The following is a 27,093-nucleotide window of genomic DNA, read 5'->3' on the forward strand; positions in this document are numbered from 1 at the left end:
ACTTGCAGTTCTACTTGTAAAGACAATGTTTGATATTTATTTACACCACACTATCAACCCGCCACCCACCGCCACCAGGGGTGGCGGGATAGCCCCGGGCTATCAGCCTGGGCCTGGGGTGCCCTGGATAGGGTGACCCCTTTATTGGGGGGGTCCCCAGCTCTCCAGGGATCCCCGGCCTGGGCTGACTAGCGGTCAGGGCTGATGCTGCGGCTGCGGGACCCGGTGAAAGGTCTCCCCTGGCTGTGGCATCAGCCCCCCGCTAGAAAAAGTCCAGTGCTGGTTCTGGAACATACAGGGGAACCCTACTCATTTTTTTCCCCTGTATTTCTAGAACCAGGACCGGATCAGAGCCCAGAGCTGGTTGCGCAGAATACGGGGGACCTATGTCGTTTGTCCCCCGTATTTTGGCAACCAGCGCTGGTTCTGACTAGCCCGGTGCTGGTTGTGCTTAAGTACAGGGGACCCCTACGTCGTTTGTCCCCTGTATTTAAGCACACCAAGCACTGGGTCACTAAAGCCCGGGGCTGGTTGCTCTTTTTTTGGGGGGGGCGCACGCCATTTTTTTCTTTTTTTACACAGGTTTTTTTTTTTGCCACAGCAGCAGACTGGTCTCACGGACCCGTCAGTGCTCTGTGTCAATGACACAGATGCAAGTAGCACGGATCTCCTGGTCCGTGCGTGCATCTGTGTCATTGAAATACACAGCAGCACAGATGGGTCTCACTGACCCATCTGTGCTCTGTGTCACTGTCAATCATACAGATGCATGTAGCACGGATCTCCCGAGTCCGTGCTACATGCAAATGAGCACCATAATGCTGATTGGCAGAGAGCCGTGACAGACGGCTCTGTCAGCCAATCAGCACTTTGCCCATTAAAGGCAAAGGCATTTTTTTTAAATGGCCGCTCGAGGCAAAACCTCGAGATCCGACAGCAGATCTCGAGGTTTTGCCTCAGGAGAGGGATCCGGGGCAGACAGGGCTTGGGCTCGGATCGCCCCGGATCCCCGAATTTCAGGTGGGTTCGGTTCTCAGGGAACCGAACCCGCTCATCCCTAATCATTACAGGTCAAATCCAATCAAGGTTATATATATATATATATATATATATATATATATATACATACATACACACACGTGTGTGTATATACAGATATATGTATCTATATACTGATATATCATTATATATATATATATATACACACACACACACACACACACACACTATAGAGAGAGAGAGAGAGAGAGAGAGAGAGAGAGAGAGAGAGAGAGAGAGAGAGAGAGAGAGAGATTTCCACCTAACTAAAGATTCCACCTACTGTAACTAAAGATTATTTTCAGGTACAGAGATGTGTCTGTGTGATTTTAATTGTTTTTAGTTAACTTTAGAAATATTGGAAAATCACTTGAAACTTTTTTTTTATATTTGATAATGTAATTGATGGGGCCCCCACCAGTTTATTGCACAGGGGCCCCCACAGACCTTAATCCGGCCCTGGCTATATCACCGCTTTATTTGGTAAGCATGTTCTCGATGCTGGCTGCTTTATACAACTTTTTAAACAAACAATTTGGCTCAATTCCCACGACGGTCCTAACTGTGTGGAATTTGTATATTCTCCCTGTGCTTGAGTGAGTTTCCTCCAGTGATGTGCGGTGAGGTAAATGGCTGGGGAGGCACTGGCTATTATCAGAGTCAGAGTTACAGATACATATATCGTATAAACCCGAGGGCTCATGTGGGCATTATACAAAGGTGCAGCTGTATATAGTACTGGAAATTTGGTGCGTTTTGATCAGGGATGTGTGAAAAAGGTAGACAGGGGAGGCAGTGCCTCACTTGCCATACACTTTTTACTCCAGAGTTTCGACTATAAAAAAAGGATTAGAATACAAAAAAGATATTTATAATATTTCCTTTAATTCTTTTCTTATTTTTAGAGTCAAAACTTTGGAGCATAGCAAAGTAGGACAGGAAAGGCTCTGCCTCACCTGACCGCACATCACTGCTTTCCTCGGGTACTCCAGTTTCCTCTCACACTCCAAAAATATACTGGTAGGTTAATTGGCTCCAAACAAAATTAACCCTAGTGTGTATGAGCATGTCATAGGGAATATAGATTGTAAGCTCCACTGGGGCAGAGGCTGATGTGAAAGGCCAAATATGCTCTGTAAAGTGCTGCGGAATATGTGAGCACTATATAAATAACTGGTAATAAATAATAATAATGCTCCATATGCTGTTACTTGTGATGCTCCAAGTACCAGCATGCAGGGGAGGCTTGCTGGGACCTCTAGTTCTACTGTAAAAGACATTATTCTTCAATCTATTTTACACAATCAACCCGGCACCTGCTGCCCAGGGGTATCAGCCCAGACCTTGGGTGCCCTGGAGAGGGAGAGCCCCTTTATAAATTTACCCCCAGGTCTCTATTTATATGGAGTTTGTATATTTTCCCTGAGTTTGTGTAGGACTTCCCCTAGGCACTGCAGTTTCTTCAAACAATCCAATCGTCTTCTAACATTGTAAGGCTCCACTGGGGCAAGGACTGATGTAAATGAATACATTCTGTAAAGCGATGCACAATGTGTGTGCTATATAAATAACTGACTAAACATATATCTATAAGGCTAGTCTGAACAGCTGGTGGATTTTTATAGACTGACAGACATGTTTAAAGAAAGTTTGAATCTAAGAAAAGACATTATTAGGAGTGACCTACATTGTATGTTTGGATATTGCAACATATTGTATACTCAGCTTTTATTTTATTAGTGCATAATATCGGGTGTGGTATAAGAGATCGACAGTAATTAGATAGACACCAGATGTTAGACAGTCAATAGTTAGACAGGGACAAAAGGTCAATGGACAAAAGTCAGACACTAAAGTTCGCCATGTAAGAAGGTCGACAGGTACAAAAGGTCCACATGAAAATGGGCGACAAATTTTATTTTTGTTTATAGCCCTAATCTTCACTCTAACCGTAACCCTCTCCTTGATGCCTAACCATCTGGGTAAGTGCCTAACCCTAACTGTGGGGGTAAGAGTCTAACCCTAAAACAAAAAATGTGTAAACCATTTTTGTGTCGACCATTTTCATGTTGAACTTTTGTACCTGTCGATCTTCTTACATGTAGAACTTTAGGGTGTCTGACTTTTGTCTCTGTTGACCTTTTGTCCGTCAAACTATTGACTGTCTAACATCTAGTGTCTATCTAGACATCGCCTATCTAATTACTGTCTAGCTACAGTCCGGGACCCCATAATATCTCTGTTAACAGTACAATAATAACTAGCCAAGCCATAAATGTAGTTTACCATGTCGCTTTTTGGATGAAATAGAATGTAAGTGGATTTGATAACAGAGTGGCCTTGTGAAATGCAACATTTATTTTTGGATGTTATAAATAAAATGTGCGGCGATATAAGACTGTACGCAACTGGTAAAGCAAGTCATAAAATAGGTGAAGCCAATATAGTTTACGCACATGCTGCTTGTCCTATAGTTCTCATATATACGGTTTTAAATTCAACCTTTCAATAAATTAAGTTTGAATATAAAATTCAATTTCCTCTTTCAACCTCTCACTGGTCAAATATGATCAATGGAATTGGACATTACTTACAGAAGTCCTGAGGTTTGATTATATTTTGCAAATATGGCAATTTGCAGAGGAGGTCTCAAAATGAGAACCTAAACACTCTAGACTATTACAGTATTTGACATAATGTGGACATCAGTTTTCAAGACTTCACAAAGTAGTGTGTGAAGACAACAGATACGTACATGCTACGGAAGTGATGCTGGCGGGCAGTTTGGGCAAAAATGAATGCTGGTCATTTTCCAGTTCCTCCGATTCATTTAAAATATGTTGTCCTATGTGAGAAGAATGGGCCAGTGGTGCTAAGGGGGTCTGCAGCACATTTGCCTGCTCCAGCTCCTCAGTCTTGCCATCCTCTGGGCGAGTTCTCTCCCGTCTCCACTGGATTAACGCTACTCGATCTTTTATTGACTTTGCAACAATCTTCACATCATTCTCGTGGAAGAATCCAGATTCAACCTAAGAAGACACCAGAGTTGAATTAGATTTTTATGTATGGATTTTAAAGCTGGGTACACACCTATGCAATTATCAGGCCTTCTCATTTGCATAGGTGTGTATGCAGGAGCACTAAACAGCTTCAAACACTACTGCAATGGTTGGAACGGGAGGTCTCATCTTATGCCCTTCTTAAAAATTGTGATGATAAACCACCCGATCCCATCCACAGAGCTAAATATACCATTGTCTGTACAGCAGGGGTATTCAACAAATGGTCCTCCAGCTGCTGCGGAACTACACATCCCTGGCATGCCCTGACAAAGTTTTACCATGCCCTAATAGCAAAACTGTTTGCTGGGCAAGCCAGGATGTGTAATTCCACAGCAGCTGGAGGGTTGCATGTTAATACTCCTGCTGTACATGTGCTCTAAACAGAGTTAATAAAGGAATGATAACTCCACAACACAGTGCAATCCGTTTAAGAAGTTGAAAATATAGACTGAAGTGCCCAAAGTCATGGCATAGCTGTATGTAAAGGTAATGGTAGGTGGTGTCATCTTACTGTGACATCTTGGAAATACTCAGACCTGCATAATTTATAATCTAACATCTCATGAGTCAGTTTGAACACCGGATTGGCTGCTCATGGTAAGGCGACTTGAATTATGAGAGTTCAAATGGGACATGCTAGTGGGTGCCCTATGGATGGGACATTCCATTTCCAGAGTGGTGCAGACATTCAACATTGCTCGATCTACGGTGTCACGTGTGTAACAGGAATACCTCATTGAAGGCATTACCACCCACCGTGGACAGCGTAGTGGCTACCACTGGTGCTTAATGATCGTGATCAGCGGTGTATGGCCAGAATTGTCCGTGGTAACAGACAAGCGACAGTGGGTCAAAATCACTTCCACATTCAATGCAGGAGGTACCAGACACATAACAAATAGTCAGTGCAGTGTTCTTTAGCTTCCATGGGATTGGAAGCAGAATACCCACCTGAGTGCACATTAACACTACAACACCAGACACAGCGCCTCACCTGAGCTCATGACGTCACTAATTGGACACTAGAGGACTTCAGGTGTGGCGCAGGCCCCATGAGGCCATGGACCCCAGTTGTCTACAAGGCACTGTGCAGGTTAGTAGTGGTTCCATAATGGTGTGAGGTGTCTTCACGTGGCATGGGTTGGATCTGCCTGAACAGGTCACTGACTGTTAACCGCCATGTGGCATTACTTGATGACCATTTGCAGCTCTTCATGGACTTCATGTACCCCCACAACGATGGAATAATCCAGCAGGATAATGCACAGTGTCATCTGTCCCAAGTTGTCCAGAAATGGTTTGTGGAGCATTCTGGAGAGTTCTGATGAATGGTGTGGCCATCACGTTCATGAAACATGAACCCAATTGAATAATTATGGGGCATGGTGGAGAGGTCCATTTGCACCCAAGATCCTGCACCCACAAATATCAGGCATCTGTGGGAAACTATCCAGTATGACATGGGTCAACATCTCTCCAGAGGTCTTCCGTCCACTTGTGGAATCAATGCCACGTCGAGTTGCTGGGCTATAGGGGATCCTACATGATACAAGGTATCCATCCTATGACTTTTGGCACTTCAGTGTATCACCCCATTGACCAGTCAATATTACCACCATAGACTCATTGGGGTCGATTCAATTAACTTGCCCCCGCAACAGTGTAGAAACACCGGTAATGGCAGCTGAACTCTCCCTAGCAGCCTGATCTCTTCGCGAACTTGCTGATTTTTGTACATAGCCCTATGAGGCAGGCTGTGAACAAAAAAGTCTGCTAGTCCAAAGCTACTTTAGGTACAGCATAAAGCCGCATATACTTGCGTCGCAAGTAATTTGTGGGTAATTGAATTGACACAATTGAAGCTTTAGGGGGTCAATAAAATTCTATGCGATGTACTCACAGGTGCGAGTCATCGCGACAACGGGCGCACTTGACGGCAGCTCAAATTTGCATAAAAGTGCACGCAGCCCCATAGGGCTCTGGGCAAAATTATACGAATTTGGTGTCGGTGCCAGCTGCGAGGGGTACGAGATGTGGTGCAGTTGCCAGTGCTTTAACGGAGTTGCAACGGCAACTCGCACCCTTCACGTGGAATTGGATTGACCCCTTAGTTTGAGAGAGACAACATTAGTGGTGCAGTAGTGGACATACTTAGACTGTCAGAGGAGACAAAATCACCTTTGTGTTTGTCTCAATTTTTTTCACTTTTCTAAATGTTTTACTTATTAACAGTTATTTATACAGAGCGCATGTTACACAGCACTTTACAGAGAATATATCATTCACATTAGTCCCTGTCTCATTGGCACCTATAACCTATATTCCCTCACACACAGACTCAGTAGGGTTCATTTTTTGGCAGAAATCAATTAACCTAGTGTGTTTTTATTTTATTATTTATTACCAGGTATTTATATACACACAAATATTCCATGTTGGAGAAAACCAGAGAATACACAAACTCCACTCAGTTAGGGCTGTAGTGGGAATCGAACCCAAGACCTCAGTCTTATTTTGAAAAGTTAGTTTCTTGGTTCTCTGTAACAGAGTAAAGACAATAAAGGGGTCCTTCACCTTCAGATGATTAAATTTATTAAATGCATCCCTTTGTATGTGTACATGCTATACTGCAATTTTTATGAATACATGAATTATTGTGTTTATAGAATTAAACAATTAAGTATAGCTCTTTGTATTTAGGTGTGCCTACAGTACAGAGCAAGCAATTAAAAAAAAAACATGGAACAAAATGTATTTAGTAAATGTTGCAGAAGGAAATTAAAGTCACCCTAAGGTCTATAAAATATAAAGCCAAAAGAGCACAGCAATTAAAACATATTTTACAGGTTGCTGTTACTTTTTTGCAATTACATATGCAAATGTCAAACATAGTTTACGAGAAATAGGTGCTGAAAAATTACAATAGACACCAATAAATAGCCGAGTAGAAAATGTTGTACCGGAAAGTCAATTAATAATGCGAATAGAAACTGCAGTGAAGCATAATGGGGGTCTAAGTATGTAGTATTTATCTGAGGAACATAATCAAGCATTGATTTCCCTCAGATCTTCCTGCACTCCAACATGGACACGAGTCCTCATGCCTGGACTACTGCAATTCTACCTGTTCCTCCCAGCTTGAACCTACTAAAACAGGCCCACAGCCAGGCTGTTACAGTACCTAACTGGCTCTGTTCATGCCACATAACACCCATGCTTTACTCCCTTCACTGGCTGCCTTTAAGATGGTAAATGTGTTTCAAGATTTGTTTATTGATATTCAAACTCTTCCATAACCAGGGTCAAAGACACTTTAATAGCTTCTGATTCCCTATACTTCCCACTTGCTTACATTGATCTGCAGATGTAGGATAAATAGCAGTATCTAAAACATACTTACCAATTCTTCAGGGAGGAGCGAGAGACCTAGTATTCAGGTAGTCTCCTGCACCCCCAGAATAGTGGGTGTATCCCATCTTGGGTAGGATAGGGAGATATAGGGAGTGGGACTACAATGGCGCAAATTGCATACTTTTAACCTCTTTCCTTCGTGACGGACCAATGATTCGCACCATTTTGCTGCAACATGGGGGGGGTTTAATGATGCAATAATCCAGCCACACACCCTGAAGTGGCCATCTGAAACGGCTCTCCGCGCTTCTCCCAAAAATATGCAACAGAAAGTAGGCGAGAATGATCTAGAATCTTCTATATGTCATTATGGGCACAAGCTTTTAGCTTTTAAGTTTGAACTTTTTAGAACACTTTGCCTCGCAGAGTCTGTGAGGACCCCTCTCTAAAGATCTTCATATAAACTCCAGACTTGCCTTGTTTATACAAGCATTTCATTAATGCCTTTTTTTTAATCTGTGAGTTGAGTCCGACTGTGAGACACGCAATAGAACTAAAATGCTCGTTATAAATTGTCCACAGTCTTCCTTTGTTTTGTTCTCTTCAAGCTGAATACTGCTAGTCCATATATAAAGGAAAGGTTGTACTTGATACAGGGTTGGACTGGCCTACAGGGGAAACCTCCGGTGGGCCTTCTTCAAGGAATAAGGTTCTAGACTGTTCACTTGAATTATACCGATGTTACATTATACTGCACAGGACCCATGGTGTATTATCTATAATCCATTGCAGTTATTAATCTGGTACATTATCATGCATGCACCAGCTGTATTATATATATATATATATATATATATATATATATATATATATATATATAGATATAGATAGAGAGAGAGAGAGAGAGAGAGAGAATATTTTACCTCAGAATATTGTCATTAATACAATATTTCTTTTAACCCTTAACCAGGGTTACATATGTGACCTCATCCCCAAGTATTCTGATCTGTTACCTCTTACACACGTCTATCTCACTCTATAGCTGCGGCATTGTGCCCATCACGCTCTCTGTTACATCCTGGGATATTTTAGCTTCATGGTTAGCAACCATTGGTATATTGTTGACATCCATAAAAACAAAGTCAAATTCTTATGTCACTAAGAAATAATTATCCCAGACACAACTAATACTGTTTATATAAATAGCAAACTAATGAGTTTAAAATATTGTGGTCTGGTAAACCTCTTGCTTGCCATACCTAACCTACTGTAACTTGTCATCTAGATGTTACTGGTTTCCATTTGTAAACATTGTGGTATAACATGTCAGTAAAAAATGTTTTATCGTTTGCCCTAATATCACTGCAATACACCAGTAATATGATAGAAAGCGGATACGCGGTTCTTATAATTGATAAGTGTTTTTTTGCTTTCTGTGTGAAAATGGCATTGTTCAGGCGCTAATGGATTCCCCGGGGTTTTTCAATTAGCCCCGAAGTCAGCCCGACACCAGCACTTATCGGGGCTTTTTTTTCGGGACCTGATAGGTTCCAATAAATAATCCACGATAAGTGCCATTTTTTTCAGCTTAAAAAAAGGCGAAAACACATAGGTCTGCGAGCTTATCGCGGACCCTATGTGTTTTTGTGAGAGTTATCCTATTATTTTGTTCTAAATAATAGGATAGGGTGAAAAAAACATTGTCGAAAAACTGGGATAATCATCGAAAAATCCCCGTTTTTCGACAATCGCAGGGATCAATTAGCGCCCGAACAATGTTCGGGGCTAATTGGATACGGCTCATGGTCTGGCCATGCCCAATCAGCAGAATCTACAGCACAATGTCAGTGAATGGAGCACCAAAAAGTCCCAACATGGCAAGGTCACATTCTCCACACACTGTGGCCACCTTCCTTCTTCGTACCAGTTGACATTAAAAAAGGACGACATTCAGAGGGATGACACATTCTAATGTTGTCCGTAAAAAGGTCGATTTAGTCATTAGGTCAACCATCATTCTGTAGACAATGATTTTTAGGGCTAGGCTTAAAAAAAAAAAAAAAGTGGAGAGGAGGAGAGTTAGGATACTGACCAACAGGACCCGACAGCCGGCACCCAGTACCCAACCCACTTGAAACAAAGAACATTTTGATAGTGCTACCATTAATTTCATTGTTTTCTGAAAATAAAAATAGTTAGAATATATTTTCATTGCTCCAGTAGCTACATGTAACACTACCATGTGGTGGTCCTACATATTTTGTGTTGGTTAATATGCACTTTGCTTAATATTTTGGTGTCCTATTTAGACAGATCAGTCACCCCGGCATTGGAGGTTATAAACCACTTGTTGCTTCTCCCTTGTAATATTAAACCTTGTAGGGTTCATAGAGTGAGAGAGAGAGAATGAGAGAGTGACTGTGTGAGATATATATATATATATATATATATATATAATCTAGATAGATAGGATATATTTATATTCAGTATAATTTGGCGGCACTCCGAGACTTGTAATGATGGTAAATCAAAGAGAATCTTTAACGTCTACGACTTTTCGGGAGGTACCTAGTCTTCCTGAAGACTGGGTACTCCCCGAAATGTCGTAGACATTAAAGATTCTGTTTGATTTACCATCATTACAAGTCTCAGAGAGCTCTGAATTATACGGACTATATTGGAAGGTACCAGTTACCTTGGATGTAGGCATTTGAGCCAGTTAAGTTGGGTCTGAGCAACCTGTGAAGAGAGAGATGTATGTATGTATGTATGTAATATATATTAAAACAGTGCAAATCTTCCATTTGGCCATTGCTTTCTTTGGTAGCTCTGTTCTCTATTTTCGCATTGAACAGATTTTTTGTAATCGTGTTCAGAAGATCAAATATTAGATGCCTGAAAAATAGTTTAACAACAAGCAAAGAAAATAGATTTTTCTAATTGGATCAATAGCATGTTTGTATTCTAAGAAGAGGACATCAATACTTGGATCAATCATTGCTCTGATTACAGAGAGGATGACGCTCTGCAGGGAGATAATGCGTGCACAGCACAAGTGGCTGTGTAAAGCTGGAATAGGCATCTTATTAACGATAGGCCTTGCTTTGACCCTGTGTAAGCAAATTAATGATGGTTTGAGATCATGCAGGACATATGGGGAATGTGCTTATTTCGAAGACTCCTACATTTGCTATAATCAGCATTATGAATCATCCCCCCACATGTAGGTTGGTGCTTGTTTATTAAAGTGCATCAATTATACCTTATGTGGTCGCCATTTTCATCAGTGTGCTGCCTATTCTCTAGAAGCCAGTTACAGTACTAGCACAGAGGCATATATGCCTTATTTCTCAGTGATGTGTCCTTAGTTCATGGCAATTTAATAGGCGCTATATTTGTTCAGCCCACAAAATGGCTACCTCTGCTGTGCGTAGTAAAGGGTATACTTCTGACCTATCACATAGGCTTGGTTTTTTTTGTAGTCTGGAGCTGAAAATCTGTCATAGCCCTGTCATTTATGCGTTTGTCTTAGGAGAAATTTAGTCTGCACTTGATCTAAAAAGTTAGATGTAAACAATATGTCAATAGGGAGCAATCTAAAAAGACATGATAGCTGCCGTAGCAAGGTTCAAAAAACACAAACGTCTCTCCAGTCAGTTTTGGACTGAGGCATGAAGGACCCACAGTGGGAATGCAGTGATAGGGGTCCATACTTATGGGTGTGCCCAGCCATGACCACAGATTGCACGGTTGGGGCCCCTTTAAAAAAAATAAAGAAAAATAAAGAATTATATACAGTCAGGTGCATAAATATTGGGACATTGACAGAATTTTCATATTTTGGCCTCTATTCACCACCACAATGGCTTTGAAATTAAACAAACAAGATGTGCTTTAACTGCAGATTTTCAGATTTAATTCGAGGGTACTTACATCCAAATCAGGTGAACGGTGTAGGAATTACAACGGTTTCTATATGTGCCTCCCACTTTTTTAAGGGGCCAAAAGTAATGGGACTATCATCTCAAAAGCTATTTCATGGACAGGTGTGGGCTATTCCCTCATTATTTCATTATAAATTAAGCAGGTAAAAGGTCTGGAGTTGATTCTAGGTGTGACATTTGCATTTGGAATCAGTTGCTGTCGACTCTCAATATGAGATCCAAAGAGCTGTCACTATCAGTGAAGCAAGCCATCATTAGGCTGAAAAATCAAAACAAACCCATCAGAGAGATAGCAAAAACATTAGGTGTGACCAAATCAACTGTTTGGAACAGTCTTAAAAAGAAAGAACGCACCGGAGAGCTCAGCAACACAAAAAGACCCACAAGACCACGGAAAACAACTGTGGTGGATGACAAAAGAATTATTTCCCTGGTGAAGAAAATCCCCTTCACAACAGTTGGCCAAATCAAGAACACTCTCCAGGAGGTAGGTGTATATGTGTCAAAGTCAACAATCAAGAGAAGACTGCACAAGAGTGAATATAGAGGGTTCACCACAAGATGCAAACCATTGGTGAGCCACAAAAACAGGAAGACCAGATTAGAGTTTGCCAAACAACATCTAAAAAAGCCATTACAGTTCTGGAACAACATCCTATTGACAGATGAGACAAAGATCAACTTGTACCAGAGTGATGGGAAGAGAAGAGAAGGAAAGGAACTGCTCATGATCCAAAACATACCACCTCATCAGTGAAGCATGGTGGTGGTAGTGTCATGGTGTGGGCATGTATGGCTGCCAATGAAACTGGTTCCCTTGTATTTATTGATGATGTGACTGTTGATAAAAGCAGCAGAATGAATTCTGAAGTGTTTCGGGCAATATTATATGCTCATATTCAGTCAAATGCTTCAGAACTCATTGGACGGCGCTTCACAGTGCAGATGGACAATGACCCGAAGCATACTGCAAAAGCAACCAAAGAGTTTTTTAAGGCTAAAAAGTGGAATGTTATGCAATGGCCAAGTCAATCCCCTGACCTGAATCCGATTGAGCATGCATTTCACTTGATGAAGACAAAACTGAAGGGAAAATGCCCCAAGAACAAGCAGGAACTGAAGACATTTGCAGTAGAGGCCTGGCAGAGCATCACCAGGTATGAAACCCAGTGTCTGGTGATGTCTATGCGTTCCAGACTTTAGGCTGTAATTGCCTGCAAAGAATTTGCAACAAAGTATTAAAAAGTGAAAGTTAGATTTAGGATTGTTTAGTTTGTCCCATTACTTTTGGCCCCTTAAAAAGTGGGAGGCCCATATAGAAACCGTTGTAATTCCTACACCAGTCACTGATTTGGATGTAATTACCCTCAAATTAAATCTGAAAGTCTACAGTTAAAGCACATCTTGTTTGTTTTATTTCAAAGCCATTGTGGTGGTGAATAGAGGCCAAAATATGAAAATTCTGTCAATGTCCCAATATTTATGCACCTGACTGTATATATTTATATATATATATATACATACACACACACACACACACACACACACACACACACACACACACATATACACACACATATACACACATAATGTATGTATAACTTGTGAGGTAAACCTAGGTATACAGATATATGTTCATTTATTTGACTATATTGTTTATTGAGGTGACTGATGTATAAATGAATGTACATTTATACAACTTGTGTATATGTACCCTTTTGAGTTACAAATATTCCCCAGTGTATGGGATACACATGCACTGTAGAAGAAGGGGCGGAGTGATATGGCTGGAAGTGACTTGGTTCCTGTCAGGAAAAGAGGGTCCGGTTATAGTGAGGTATATAACAGCTGTCAGCAGTAGCTGACAGGGAGTCGGGAGTTCCCTTCCTTGGTTGTTCAACCCCTCTGTGCCCTGCTAGGCACAGGGGCGTGGAGCTGGAGAGGTAGCCTGGCACAGCAGGGGCTGCGACGCTAGTGGGAGGAGTGCGACACACTGCCGGAGAGGCGGCTGACTGGGCTGCTGTATGCCAGAGCCGGTGACTGGGAGTCAGAAGAGGGAGGCCAGGTCTCCTTCAGCTACCTGCAAGTTCCATTGAGCAGAGGTAGTAGTGAGCAGCTAGTCGCAGACTACAGTCAGAGAGCTGATCAGCTGTCAGAGGGGGAGGCCAGAGTTCCCAGCCAGGTGAGGAGGCAGCTTAATGGGAGCCACAGAAGCAGTGAAAGTATCCACAACAGTGAACCCTACCTGCAGTGGGTTATATTATACACTGCTCTAACACAGCTACTAGCAGCAGCAGCAGTGGAGAGGAGAGCTGGGAAGGGGCAAGGCACATAGAGGGCTAAAGTAGTCAGAGGTCAACAGCCAGATAAGGTTCAGTCATATATAGTACTGTACATACCTCCTGCCCTCCTATAAACTCTGGAGCTGGGGGGGTTTTATATAGAGACATTTAAACTGGTGTTTACGTATAGCCTATGACATTGGTTAAGCTGTGATTCCTACTGTGGAGTTCATATCACAGTGAACAGACACTACAAGATACTGTCCTAAATGAAACAAAAGGATATGTTATGCAACTGGGTAGGTTACAGTATAGTAAGACTAATTCACTTATTGTAGCTGCAGCCAACGAACAGGAGGCTCTAAAGACAGGCGTCAATATGCCGACGCCTGTCATTAGACATACGCTGGGAGCCCGACGCCCGGCATCCCAAGCGAAGGACGCCGGGCGCGGATAGCCGCAGGGGATGGGGGAGAGAAGGGTTAGGTTTAGGGCTCCCGGAGGGGACTTTTGGTTAGGCTAGGGGAAGGGGGGGTTAGCGTTAGGCACCCCCGGGGGGGAACTTAGGGTTAGGCGGTGGGGAAGGGGGGAGTTAGGCACGGGGGGAAGGTTAGGGTTAGGCACCCCTAAGGGAGGGTTAGGGTTAGCGGGTAGAAATAGGTTAGACAATACTTACCTTTGACGATCGGGATTTCCTCCTCTGCCGGCATGCCGCTGTCCTGATTCCTACCGCCAGGCATGAGTCTGGCGGTAAATCATACCGATTCCGTTCTCTACTGCTTATAACGTAAGAGGCAGTAGCATCCAGGAAACCAGTTATTTTATGCTGCTCGAGTGTTAAGCAAATTAACATTACAGAAGACTTTGGGACTCATACTGTACTGTAAGAGTAGTGAACAAAATATAGAAAAGTTGGTCATTAAGTGTTTCTAGAATTATATCTGTCATTAATGACCTGTGGTACATCTTTGTTCAGTTAAATGTTCATATCTTCATGTATAAATTGGTGTACTTTACATTTCCATGTAATATTTAATATATGAATTAACTAATTTGTTCACTTCCCTATAAAAGTGATAAAATACCTTAAAAGTGAGTACGTACTTAACCCAGAAAATGGCATGAAGCAGCGAAGATCAAAGATCCTAAGTAAGACGGTAATGGGTTTTAATGACCAAAGTATATTGTGCATGTAACTCCCAGCAATACACACTATACTGATATAATAGGGGTTTCCCAAGTAGGCCCATACTACTTACTTATACTTGGGTGGAGGCACTGATCTAAAGGAGGTACACCACTTAGTGGGAGGTAAAAAATGGGTACATTAGCCTAAATGCAGTAAGTAACCTGGTGCCCCTGTTAGAGAGAGTAAAGGGGGGTTACACATACGTGAGAAATGGCAGAACTGTGGGTTACCTTGTTCATTAAAGGTTACATTTTAATACATGCATTCTTAATGTAGCAAAGTCAGAAGTGACGGCTCTGCGGTTAGGGAGATGGATGAGCCTGTCAGCCGCATACATAATACACTTAATTGGGTGCCTCCTGTAGAAGGAATCAATCATTCCTCATACACTGAATCTTGATTAGCCTGAGGAGGGGGAAGGCCCATTGCCACACAGGAAAATGCAATAGCCAAGATGGCAGAAACCACCACAGTGGGACATCATGTGTGAAACAATGGATGCAGCTGTGATGGCTGCATTGCTGACACCAGTGGTGTAACTATAAATTTTGCTACCCCTTGCCAAAAAAAGTTTCTGGTGACCCCCCTCACCAACAGATCACTCTCCCTACTACTAATACCCCCATTTCTCACCTGGAGACTGTTGGGATCCCCTCCCCTGTATTACTGGGACAACTCACTATGACCCCTCCTCCCCCCCTCTGTCTCTAATGCCGGCCACCATCACTTTATCTTTGCCCATTATCTGTCCCGATCTCCGGGAGAGAGGATGCAGCACCAGCCCCTCCCCTCCTCTCTCCCTCCCCCCTGGATTTCTCCTTCCCAAGGGTCTTGCTGTATCTGCTGTCCCAGTACCTTCCCTCCTCCCCCGGTGTCTTGTCCCCGCGCCCCCCTTTAATCCGTCCCTGCGGCGCCCCCAATCCACCGTGGGGTCTGTGGGGACCGTTGCTACGCCACTGATCATCAGTTCAGGGACATTAAGATCATTAGATGGAAAAAAATGTGCCTGTAGTTCTGTTATCTGAGGGAGCAGTCGACAGCGCGACCGTACAACCTGAAGTTGTGTACAGGGAATCATTGTAAAAAGATTGGAATTAAAGGCGTTGACTGATAGCTTCTGTGTTGGATCTCCTCTGCTATGGAAATTACCATTTATCTTTTTGTAAATGTGTGGCTAAAGAGCAGCCTATAGGTACAAGCTGGGGCCCTGCTAAGTACAGTGAACGACTCAGGTCCAAAAGTACTAATATTTAGCTACATAAATGTTTAAAAGTGAAAGCCCCATTTTAAAGGAGTTTGCTGTAGTTTCAATCCTTTCAGCATCCTCAGTAGAGGAAATACTCAAAGCCACAGAACACCTATTGCCCAATAGAGGATACATATATGTGTGTGTGTATCCTATACTAACACTATACATTATACAGATTTGTCCTCACTCATTATTGCTGCAGTTGCGCTAAACAGCACACCTGGTCCAGTGCGACTCTGCTAGCGCTGGGTATCTTAGTCACCACATGATGCCACATTACTACTAGTTATCCTTAACATGGACTTGCACCTACTGTATACTAGGCATATTTTTGTTTGTTTATGCAATAATAGTCTACATTGGCGTTAACTTTGCCTATAAAAGCAACCCCGTTTCACCTCTTTGGCAGAAAGATTATATGCCCTCAATATGCATCTGGCACTAAATCACCCACACTGGTATGTGCACATTTCTGATGTATGCGTAGTGCGATGTCACACAAGATAAACCCGGCAAACGGGCATACGTTGAACAGAGAAATACAGAGTGGATGAATGACATGAAAAACTGATTGCATCAGTACTGAGAACTTCCTGTTTCGTAAAAGTGAATGCACTGTTTAGATTTAATTAATAACTACTAACTTTTATGTTATTCTATTCCTACATGAGAACAAAATGTTAAAGATTTTTCATGTTCTAGCTCAGACGAACTATAACAAATATAAATTTTGCACATGCAAGTGCTGGTTAAAAATGTACATAAAAACTTCCATAAATTTAAAGACATACTTACCTAAATACTTACTTAAAGACATTACTTACTAAAACTGTGACATGCTTTTTTTTTAAATAGAAGTAAAAAGAAATATTCATATCTAAAATTTAAGGAGAGGTTTCCTGTACACTTCGGGATAGTAGTGAACAGCTAATTGAAGCACCACAAATATTCTCATCATCTTTGTAGGTAAGGTTTTATCCTGTGTGTGCGCTAAAACGTTCCCATCTCCAAGTCTCTTTGCGCAACTCACTTTCCCTACTGCAGGTAGAAATTCTCTACTTTCTCACTAGACATGTGGATAGAAGGAAGAAGAGAGAGCCAGAAAGGGACCTCTGAAGACCACCCATACAGTCTGCAGTAGGTGAGAAATCTTATTCTCCCACATAACAGTGCATACCCAAAGATACAACATAAATGCTTACATTATTTTTATATTTATGTCCCAGTTTTCAACACAAGTTGTCCCTTTATATGCCCTAATGTCCATCTTCAGGGACTGGCGCATGTAGAGGTATTACATTTTTAGAGTTTACATTCATTAAAAATTACCATTTCTTGAGCAACATCTTCTGGAGTTTCCTTTTCTAGGTCAAAAGTAAACTCAATGGCTCCATTATCTTTGGGTTTTCCTTTCAACTTTTTAGCATCTTCTACCCAAAGTCTTAAGGCAATAGAGGATTTCCTGCCATGGTCTTCCTCTGCAAGTTCCACTCTCACCCCAGTGTCTTCAGCAAAGAATGCATGGCTTAATAAGTCTTTAATTTCATACCTGAAACATGGAAATCCAAGTTTATCACACTGACATTTGCATTAATTGCCCCAGAGTGGTGACGGTTGGATAAACTAGTCATCATTATTATTTTGCCCAAGATGTACCCAGCTGCTAAAAAATTGTTGCTTCGGGGCAAGTACAGTTACCATCATACTACACCCATTTAGCTTTCTTTTTTTGGGGTGGGGGGAGGAATTATACAAAAGGATTTTCAAATAGAAGGTTGGCTATAATTATAGTTTTCATATATTTATAAATACCACTAACCCGAAAATCTAAATTACTTTGCATAATGACAGATACCACATATTTTCATAAATCCACAATTTTTGTGTGTGTATATCAGAAATTGGGATAATTTGAGACATGGAGGGGGGCATTTTCAGTCTGTAAATCAAAATTTCAGTCTGTAAATATAGAGAGAAGTACAGGGAGCCATTTGGAGCCTCACATGGCTGACAAAGGATGCTGATAGCTTGAAACAGTGTAGATAAAGTTAGGCATAGTGTGAGATATCGTCAATTGTCATGCATACTAATTTTATATATACATACAGTTAGATCCATATATATTTGGACACTGACCCAATTTTCAGCATTTTGGCTCTGTACGCCACCACAATGAATTTGAAATTAAACCATGGAGATGCAACTGAAGTGCAGACTTTCAGCTTTAATGTAAGGGGTTGAACAAAAATATCTTACAAAACTTTTAGGAATTGCAACCAAGTGAAATGCATGCTCGATCGGGTTGAGATCAGGTGACTGACTTTGCAATTGCAGAAGATTTGCTTCTATGCGGTAAAAAAAAAATCACCTTGTTCATCTGAACTTTGAAGTGCTGTCCAATTATCTTTGCTGAATTTGGCTGAATCTGAGCAGGCACAATATCCCTATTCATTTCAGAATTCATCCAGTTGCTTCTGTCACATCATCAATAAACACAGCAACAAGTACCATTGAAAGCCAGCGATGTAGTCATGTGACCGGCGGCCACCAGTCACAATCCCGACAATTCAGGAATGCCAGCTAGGGATTTATGATAGGCGTCGAAATACAGCTCGAACTAAGATAAGTCCTGGGCGCCCATTGCGCTAGCCACGGGGAGGATTGGATTGGGGATTCTAGTGGGGTTAGGGTTAGGTTTGAAGTGGTGGGGGGGAGGGGGGGGAAGATTAGGGTCAGGCACCCTTAGGGGGCAGGGTTAAGGTTAGGCACCCCCTCCGGGAGGGTTAGGTTTAGGGAGCAGTAAGGGGGGTTAGGGTTAGTAAGAGGGGTAGGTTAGGGTTAGGCACTAAGGGGGGAGGACAGCGGAGGTTAGGGTACTCACCTGCCCCAGTTAGGATCTTGATCCTGTCGCACATACACTGTCGGGACTTGAACCGGCGACTAGCCGCCGGCATTTCAATCCCATTCCGTAAACCATGTATGTCCATGCCATCACACTGCTTCCACCGTGTTTTACAGATGATGTGGTATGCTTTAGACCATGAGCCATTCCAAGCCTTCTCCATACATTTTTCATCCCATAATTCTGGCACGGGTTAATCTTAGATTCATCTGTCCGAAGAATGCTGTTCCAGAACTTGGCTCACTTTTTTAGGTTTTTTTTTTTTTTTTTGGCAAAGCCTAATCTGGCCTTTCTATTCCTGAGGCTTATGAATGGTTTGCACCTTGTGATGAAACCTCTGTATTTGCTCTTGTGAAGTCTTCTCTTTACGGTAGACTTAGATAATGATATGCCTACATCTTGGAGAGTGATCTTCACTTGGCTGCATGTTGTTTAGTGGTTTTTCTTTAACATGGAAAGGATCCTGCGATCATCCACCACTTGTCTTCAGTGGAAATCTAGGCCTTTTGTATTTCAGAGCTCACCAATGCATTCTTTTTTTCTCAGAATGTACCAAACGGTTGATTTGTCCAGTCCTAGGGGTCCCGCTATCTCTCTGATGGATATTTTTTGCTTTTGCAGCCTACGATACCTTGTGCCACTTGCATTGAGAGCTCCTTGTTGTGACCGCATGTTGTGGGTTCAAAGCAACAGCTTCCAAATGCAGATGACACACTTAGAATCAACTGCAGACCTTTTGCCTGCTTAATTGATAAATAAGAAAGTAATATCGCCAATCTGTACATGAAACAGTTTATGAGTCAATGGTCCACATACTGTAGGTCTCTTGAAAGAGGGGGCTATATATTAAACAGCTGTAATTCCTAGATCCTCTCTCCAATTTTGTTTTGAATACCCTCTAATTAAAGCTGATAGTCTGCATTTTAAAACCATATTCATTATACAACTGCAACTTGAATATGTTTTGGTCAACAGCTAAAATAACAACCTGCATCCATGTCCAAATATATATGGACCGAACTGTGAATAAGACAAGGTGGTATATTTACTAAAGTGCAGGCTTTTAGAAGTGGAGATGTTGCCCATAGCAACCAATCACATTCTACTTAACATTTATCTAGCACCTTCTAGAATATAATAGCTAGGATCTGATTGGTTGCTATGGGCAATATCTCCACTTCTAAAAACCTGCACTTTAGTAAATATACCCCAAGGTTCCTATTCATACTGGACCAACTTATATTTAAAGTTTCACAGCCATGTTGGCAGCTGCTAGAACAAAGAGGATGGTTTAGTTTTATATATATTCCACTCACAATAAAAGCTTGAGTCAGACGCCTACAACAGACAGGTCCAAGGTTCAACATTTTTTCCCCCTGAGAACGTATTTGCTTTAGATATAATTAAAGAATAAACATTTTAAAACAGAGCTTTATTTACCAGGGCAATATACGGTTTAGCTGACACACTGAAAATAAGCATCAGAAGCTGATTTGCATAAATGAATTGAGCGGTACATGGGAGACTATCTGAGATCCTGGGGCTACGCATTGTAGGTCCTCTGCTGCATGGGCAAATATTCTCACAGCAAACATTGATTGTAATTATCAGACTGACATTTACATTACACAGATAAGGCAAATATAATCCCCTCACCTCTCCTCCTTGTTCTTGCAGATACACTCGCCAATTATCTCTTTGATTTCAGGGTCTGACACTTTCTCAAAGCTGGCTGGTTTCACACCCTGAAAAAGATAGCAGTTATTATTATTATTATTACCAGTTATTTATATAGCGCACACATATTCCGCAGCGCTTTACAGAGAATAGTTGGCCATTTACTTCAGTCCCTGCCCCAGTGGAGCTTACAATCTATGTTCCCTACCACATGCTCACACACATACACACTAGGGTTAATTTTTGTTGGGAGCCAATTAACCTACCAGTATATTTTTGGAGTGTGGGAGGAAATGCTGTGAGGAAACCCACGCAAGCACAGGGAGAATATACAAACTCCACACAGTTAGGGCCGTGGTGGGAATTGAACCCACGACCTCAGTGCTGTGAGGCAGTAATGCTACCATTACACCATCTGTGCTGCAGTTAAAAAGTTTAATGTATTCAAAGTGTTTGAACCATATTAAGCTCAACATTTTAGGACACAAAATGTATGTAGTTTAGCGGTTTACTGGACAGAATAAAAAATGTGCTGAATGATTTGATCGGGCATAAAGATTGCAGTTATTGCTTGCAGGATTCACATCACGGAAAACGAGCTGCAATCTTGACAATCAGCAGGAAATTAAAACAAGATTTATCTTGAGAAAAATCAGGCCAGGTGACAGAATAAATGGCTATAATTATACTTAATACACTTTTCAGAAAACGAACAAAATATGACTTAAGCCCTATAGAATATATAGTATATAATTCTGGGCAATTGAACATCTGTCATTCTACATTTAAAACGGAACATATAGCTTTACGTATATTTAAGTACACCGAAATTTAGGCGAAATACAAGTCTCCGATGAATGCGTGAATGGGCTTGTTGCTTGCTGCCATCATCTCTCCTCACATCATGTCACAGTATTAGTCAAACAAGCAGACAGGTTACAGCCACCCACAAGATCAAAACACACTCCTCTCCAGCTGCTGTGAACATTCTGACTAGAATGGCTAATGGAGAGGAGGCCCATGGGTGAGTGGAAGATGAAAACTGAACAATAAAGTACTTAGACCTAGTCAAACATACAATAAAGGCTAAAAGTACATTTTCAAGTTTTACACCATTGTAAGGAGGAATATATAGAATCCGGCTGAATCCTGAGTGTTTCTAGGAAGAATTCATTTACAGTTAACCAAAGTTGAACTGTGATTTTAGAGCAGAGACATTGTTGTATTTGAAAGAGGCAAAAAATAAGTAAAGAGACTTGCCGATGGGATTGCAGCATCCTTGATAACAAATGCTATACACAGACTACAGATTGTTGGCTTCTGACAAAAGGCCATGGCCAGTGATGTGACAGCTGGCAGAACAGCCATGATTTATCACCTGAGCGTTTGTCCCGTCAGACCACCTTCTATATGAGAGCGGCGATGAGTGTTTCGGCAGTTTGTGAGGGAGGGTATTGGAAATGTTCTGGCTCAAGATAAAGTTTTAAAAAGTTGTAACGGAAAGTGAAGAAATAAAAAAAAAAAGATCAGAGGATTATTCTATCATGCTTCATGTATGTGTAATACCCCACTATGTAAAGTATTATGTCTTGACACTGTACAACACGCTATAGCACATGTGGGTGCCATTACATAAGCATAGCACAATTTCCAGGAGCCTCTGCAGCTGCTGAAGAGGCCAGGCGCAGGTCACATGGGCAGCATCAGGTGGTCAGACATGTGACAGTTGGTCAGGGGAGAGCTGAGGTAGGTCTCTGGAGAGCAGAGCGATGCTGTGAGGAGGCACTGAGGATGGCGTTGTCCTGGTGAGGCACCTGAAGTGGAGGGTCTGTGTCTCCCAGTGCCCCTGTCAGAGGGTGGTCGCAGTGTGAACCCAGCTGAGAGGAGAAACATTTACCTCAAAATCGGAAGGGAGGTAACTGCTAATTACCTGACAGCTCAGGTGACAGTTTCCCAGCACCCAAGGACAGACTGAGCATTATGCAGACATATGGTGCATACACCCGGTCAGACTTTGTATGACGATAAAAACGATAACGATATTGTTTAATCGTTATTTCGTTCATATCCATTTTTTGGCCTCTTCCAACCCCCAAACGACGGACGATGCGCGGGCACGGATGGTCAATAATGACCATCGCCCGTTCATGCGGTCCAACGTGGTTGATATCGTTGATCGTGGGTCGTTTAGGAGTTGGTGGGTCGATACCGATCATCCAGCACATGCAGGATGACAAATGACTGCAGAGAAGGGAGTTAGATAAACCATCCTCCTATATGTAGATGGGTTATCAGTATTGTCCTTAGCAAGGAATACCCAGTACTGCACAGACTGGTCACTCAAGGTGAATTAGCAAAATGAAGGAGCCCAGGGAAGCAGCTAGTTACAAACTCCTCATCTCCTGACTTATTGTGGCAGAGTTAACAAGGGGCACATCTTCTAGCAGACTGTGAAAAGACTGCACGATTACGACATTGTAATCGTGCAGTCGTTTCACAGTCTGTGCTGTGCCTACACTGAATGATCAGTCGTTCAGTGTGGGCACCCTCCCTCATCCCTGAACATGGGCAATCTGTCGTTATCGGCAGATTGACCAGCATGTTCAAGTCATGATTGATGTAAAAAATGACCAGCGGAAGCGCACATGGCTGGTCGTTTTAGACATTTTCATGGCCGATTTGTGAACGAATAATGAACTATTGAACGATAACAATACCGTTCAATCGCTCATTTTAATCGGGTAGTGGATACCTGCCTTTAGAATCGTATGTGCACCAACGAAAGCATATTGGCCAATAAGTGTAGACTCTACAAGGGGAATTAATCTAGTCCAGACTAAGGTTGTTAAGAATAATAGTAGTGTAGTGGACTGAGGGCCTGATTCAGACTCGCTCGCAAGCGGGTCGATGTTGGCCCAGTGCGCATGCGCACGACGTAGCCAGCTCCGTCGTGCGCATGCGCGAGACCCAGATAGCGACGGGCAAACAGTCGCTCCGGGTCTCGTACCAATGGGGGCGTGCTGTCGATGTGAGTGACAGCACGCCCCCTTTGGTGGGCGTGCCGGGGACGTGGCTGCCCAGACGGAGGCGTTCCCATGGGAACGCCTACCGTCTGGGGCAGGCCCCACTGACATCACAAGTGGTGTCAGTGGGAGTGCTTTTGGCTGTTAGAGCCGAAAGCACTCTAGGGCTTGCGGCAACGAGACCCTACCACAAGGGTCTTGTCGCAAGCCCGATGGTCTTCCTGGCCGCTCGCTATAGCTGTGGGTGGTCACCCACAGCTATATGAGCGGCCAGGAGGCCGCTCTAAAAATCAGGAAGGACGGCCCTGATTCAGACCGAGCGCTCTGTCAGAGCGTCCGGCTCTGAATCAGGCCCTGAGTTATGTATATTTATTGTTACGCATAGGAATAGAAAGTTGCTAAATGAATTCTTCTGAAAAAGTGTAATGAGAAAGGTAATTGAAATGTTACAGCGTGTTTATGAAAAGTGTTGCAGAATTGGAACAGGCATGTTGCTCTGACTGTTGTATAACATTTATGAAACTGTTACTATGTATTATTTACTAGTGTTTTACCCTTGCATAAGTGGTTCCTGGTTCTCAAATAGTTCCCGCTTAATAAAGAGAAAATTATTTTATTTATTGTGTCACTTTACTGTGATGGGATTGGGGACCACCTGCCTCTCTGCTGTGACGTGGACAAGGAGAAGTGATGTAAACGTTGAGAAATACCCCAGAAGGGTATCACATACGGAAATGTCAGTTTTTGAGTGTGTATTGATCTTTAAAGCACACAATATTAACTTTCAACTTCTTCCCCCTCGTAACTGACATTTACACTTCTCCACAAATTAATTCGCACTTAGCTTCTACTCCCAAAGTCTCTGTTTGGTGTAACTCACAGACTATAAGGTTCTTGTACAGTCACCCTTATTGCTCATTTAATCACTTAAGAGTCTCAAAGAAGCAGTACCAGCATTACAAATATATTATGAACATTCAATTATATAGCGCCAGCATATTTCGTTACAGTTTATAAAGCTACACATTTGTCTGCACAATGAGAACTTTAGCCACACTTTTCATTTCTCCTCTCTAGTAGAGGCCTTGAGATGAAATGCAGATGATCAGTCAGGTGGTGCGGGAACAGGCTTTTCACATCATTAGGTTCCTTCCCATTATGACAAAATACCGGGAATCGTGGGTCCTACAGAGTTAAAAACTGGGGAAGGAAGGGCCGGACTAACAAAGGTTGAATACAATGAGCGTAAGTTTGCGCAAATGTGAACAGATGACAGTCGACACACAAATACAGCGAGAGATCCGTATTATTTGCTAGTGGTCAAGGGCAGGTAGAAATACATGACGACAACTGTGACCAGCACTAGTGAACCAATTGTGATTGGCTGATTGCGACTGCACTACTGATGGAGGTAGTTACTTTCTTCATTATGTTTTTGTGTGCAAACTTTAGCAATTTCTTCACACCATATATAAGGTGGAGAGTTTATCTGATGTATTAGAGACGTTTTTTAAAATGGTTTTTAAAGCCTCATATCAAATCGCATTTGGCTATAAAATGGTTAGAAACATAAGTGTGCAGAAGCAGTAAAATGTACGTGACCTATGCCTGGCATTAATCAGACCACACTTATGGTTTAATGGTCAGCATTACTGCCGCACAGCACAAAGCATGAGTTTGAGTCCCACCATGGCCTTAATTGTGTGGAGCTTGTATATTCTCCCCATGCTTGTATGGGTTTCCTCTGGGCATTCGGCTTTCCCCCCACAATCCCAAAATATACTGGTAGGTAAATTGGCTTCCACCTAAATAATTAACCCTAGTGTGTACATTATGTGTATGTACATCTGGTAGGGAATATTTTTATTTATTATTTATTAACAGTTTCTTATATAGCACAGCATATTCCGTTGCGCTTTACAATTGGAAACATTTATAGAACAAAACAGGGTAATAACAGATAGACATAGAGGTAAGAGGGCCCTGCTTGCAAGCTTACAATCTATAGGGAAATAGGCATTGATACACAAGGATAGGTGCTATATATTGCAATTTGGTCCAGCCAGAATGCACAGTTTCTTGGTGGGCTGCATGATCCAGTCACACAGGAATGTCGGCCAAATGTCAGGAGTATGTGAAAGAAAGACAATATGTGAGGTTATGTGTGGACTGTGAAAGGGGATGTAATAAGACATGGAAGCTATGAAGGTTATGTGGTCAGTTCTGGAATCTGATAAGCTTGTCTGAAGAGGTGAGTTTTCAGGGAACGCTTGAAGGATTGAAGACTAGGTAAGTCTTATTGTGCGTGGTAAGGCATTCCATAGAGTGGGTGCAGCCCGAAGAAATTCCTGTAACCGTAAATGGGAGCAAGTAATGCGTGGGGATGAGAGACGCAGATCTTGTGCTGAGCGGAGAGGTCGGGTTGGGAGAAATTTTGAGATGAGTGAAGAGATGTATGTTGGTGTAATTCAGTTAATGGCCTTGTGTTTAAGTAACAGTATTTTGTATTGAATACGGTAGAAAACCGGCAACCAATGGAGGGGCTGACAGAGCGGGGAAGCAGACGATGAACGTTTGGCAAGGAAGATAAGCCTCACAGCTGCATTCATAATGGATTGTAATGGCGACAGCCTGTTTTTGGGAAGACCAGTAAGGAGATTATTGCAATAGTCAATGGGGGAAATAATGAGTGCATGGATTAGAGTTTTTGCAGCGTCTTGTGTGAGATATGGTCGAATTTTGTATATGGTTTTTTAGATGTATGTAAATGATTTTGAGACAGATTGAATGTGGGGAACAAAGGACAGCAGAATCAAGGATGACACCAAGGCAGCGAGCTTGTGGGGCAGGGTGGATTGTTGAGTTATCAACAGTGATAAAGAGATCAAATTGGTAACGGTTATTGGCCGGTGGAAATATAATTAATTCTGTTTTAGAAATATTAAGTTTCAGGTGGCGAGGTGACATCCAAGATGAAATGGCAGAAATACATTCAGTGACACGGACCAATATAGCTTGCAAGCTCCACTGGGGCAGGGACTGATGTGAATGGCCAAATATTCTTTGCGCTGCGGAATACGTACGCATTATTTAAGTAACTGGGAAGAAGAAGAGGAGGTAGAAGAAATATAGACCTGCATGCAACTTGCGATAGTTGCAACTTTGCATATGCATGCAATCGCAGCTTTTTTCGTGAAAGCATTTTAGTTCTGTGGTTTGGGGGACAACTAGGTCCAGATCTGCAAAAGGGCAATGGTCCTTAAACAGTAGTCTCCAATGGCACGGTAACGAATATGCAACTCTGTAATAGACTGTGGTATAAGTACCTGTGGTATGTATTGTACAGCTGATACCCACGCAGTTATTTGTGCCCTCT

General features: G+C 42.2%; 1 protein-coding gene across 5 annotated transcripts in view; it reads right to left on the minus strand.

Moving 5' to 3' along the window:
• Window positions 1-27,093, minus strand: part of WNK2 (WNK lysine deficient protein kinase 2) — a 188,800-nt gene that overhangs the window by 64,908 nt on the left and 96,799 nt on the right. For all 5 annotated transcript variants that reach the window (XM_088472734.1, XM_088472733.1, XM_088472731.1 and 2 more), the window contains 3 exons: window positions 20,674-20,762; window positions 17,445-17,664; window positions 3,794-4,067 (listed from right to left, as the gene is read on the minus strand). In XM_088472734.1, the coding sequence (XP_088328860.1) occupies window positions 3,794-4,067; window positions 17,445-17,664; window positions 20,674-20,762 (583 nt within the window). The remainder of the gene's footprint in view (window positions 1-3,793; window positions 4,068-17,444; window positions 17,665-20,673; window positions 20,763-27,093) is intronic.

Source organism: Taudactylus pleione, unplaced genomic scaffold, assembly GCF_031769625.1.
Source record: "Taudactylus pleione unplaced genomic scaffold, aTauple2 ptg000128l, whole genome shotgun sequence".
NCBI classification, from domain to species: domain Eukaryota; kingdom Metazoa; phylum Chordata; class Amphibia; order Anura; family Myobatrachidae; genus Taudactylus; species Taudactylus pleione.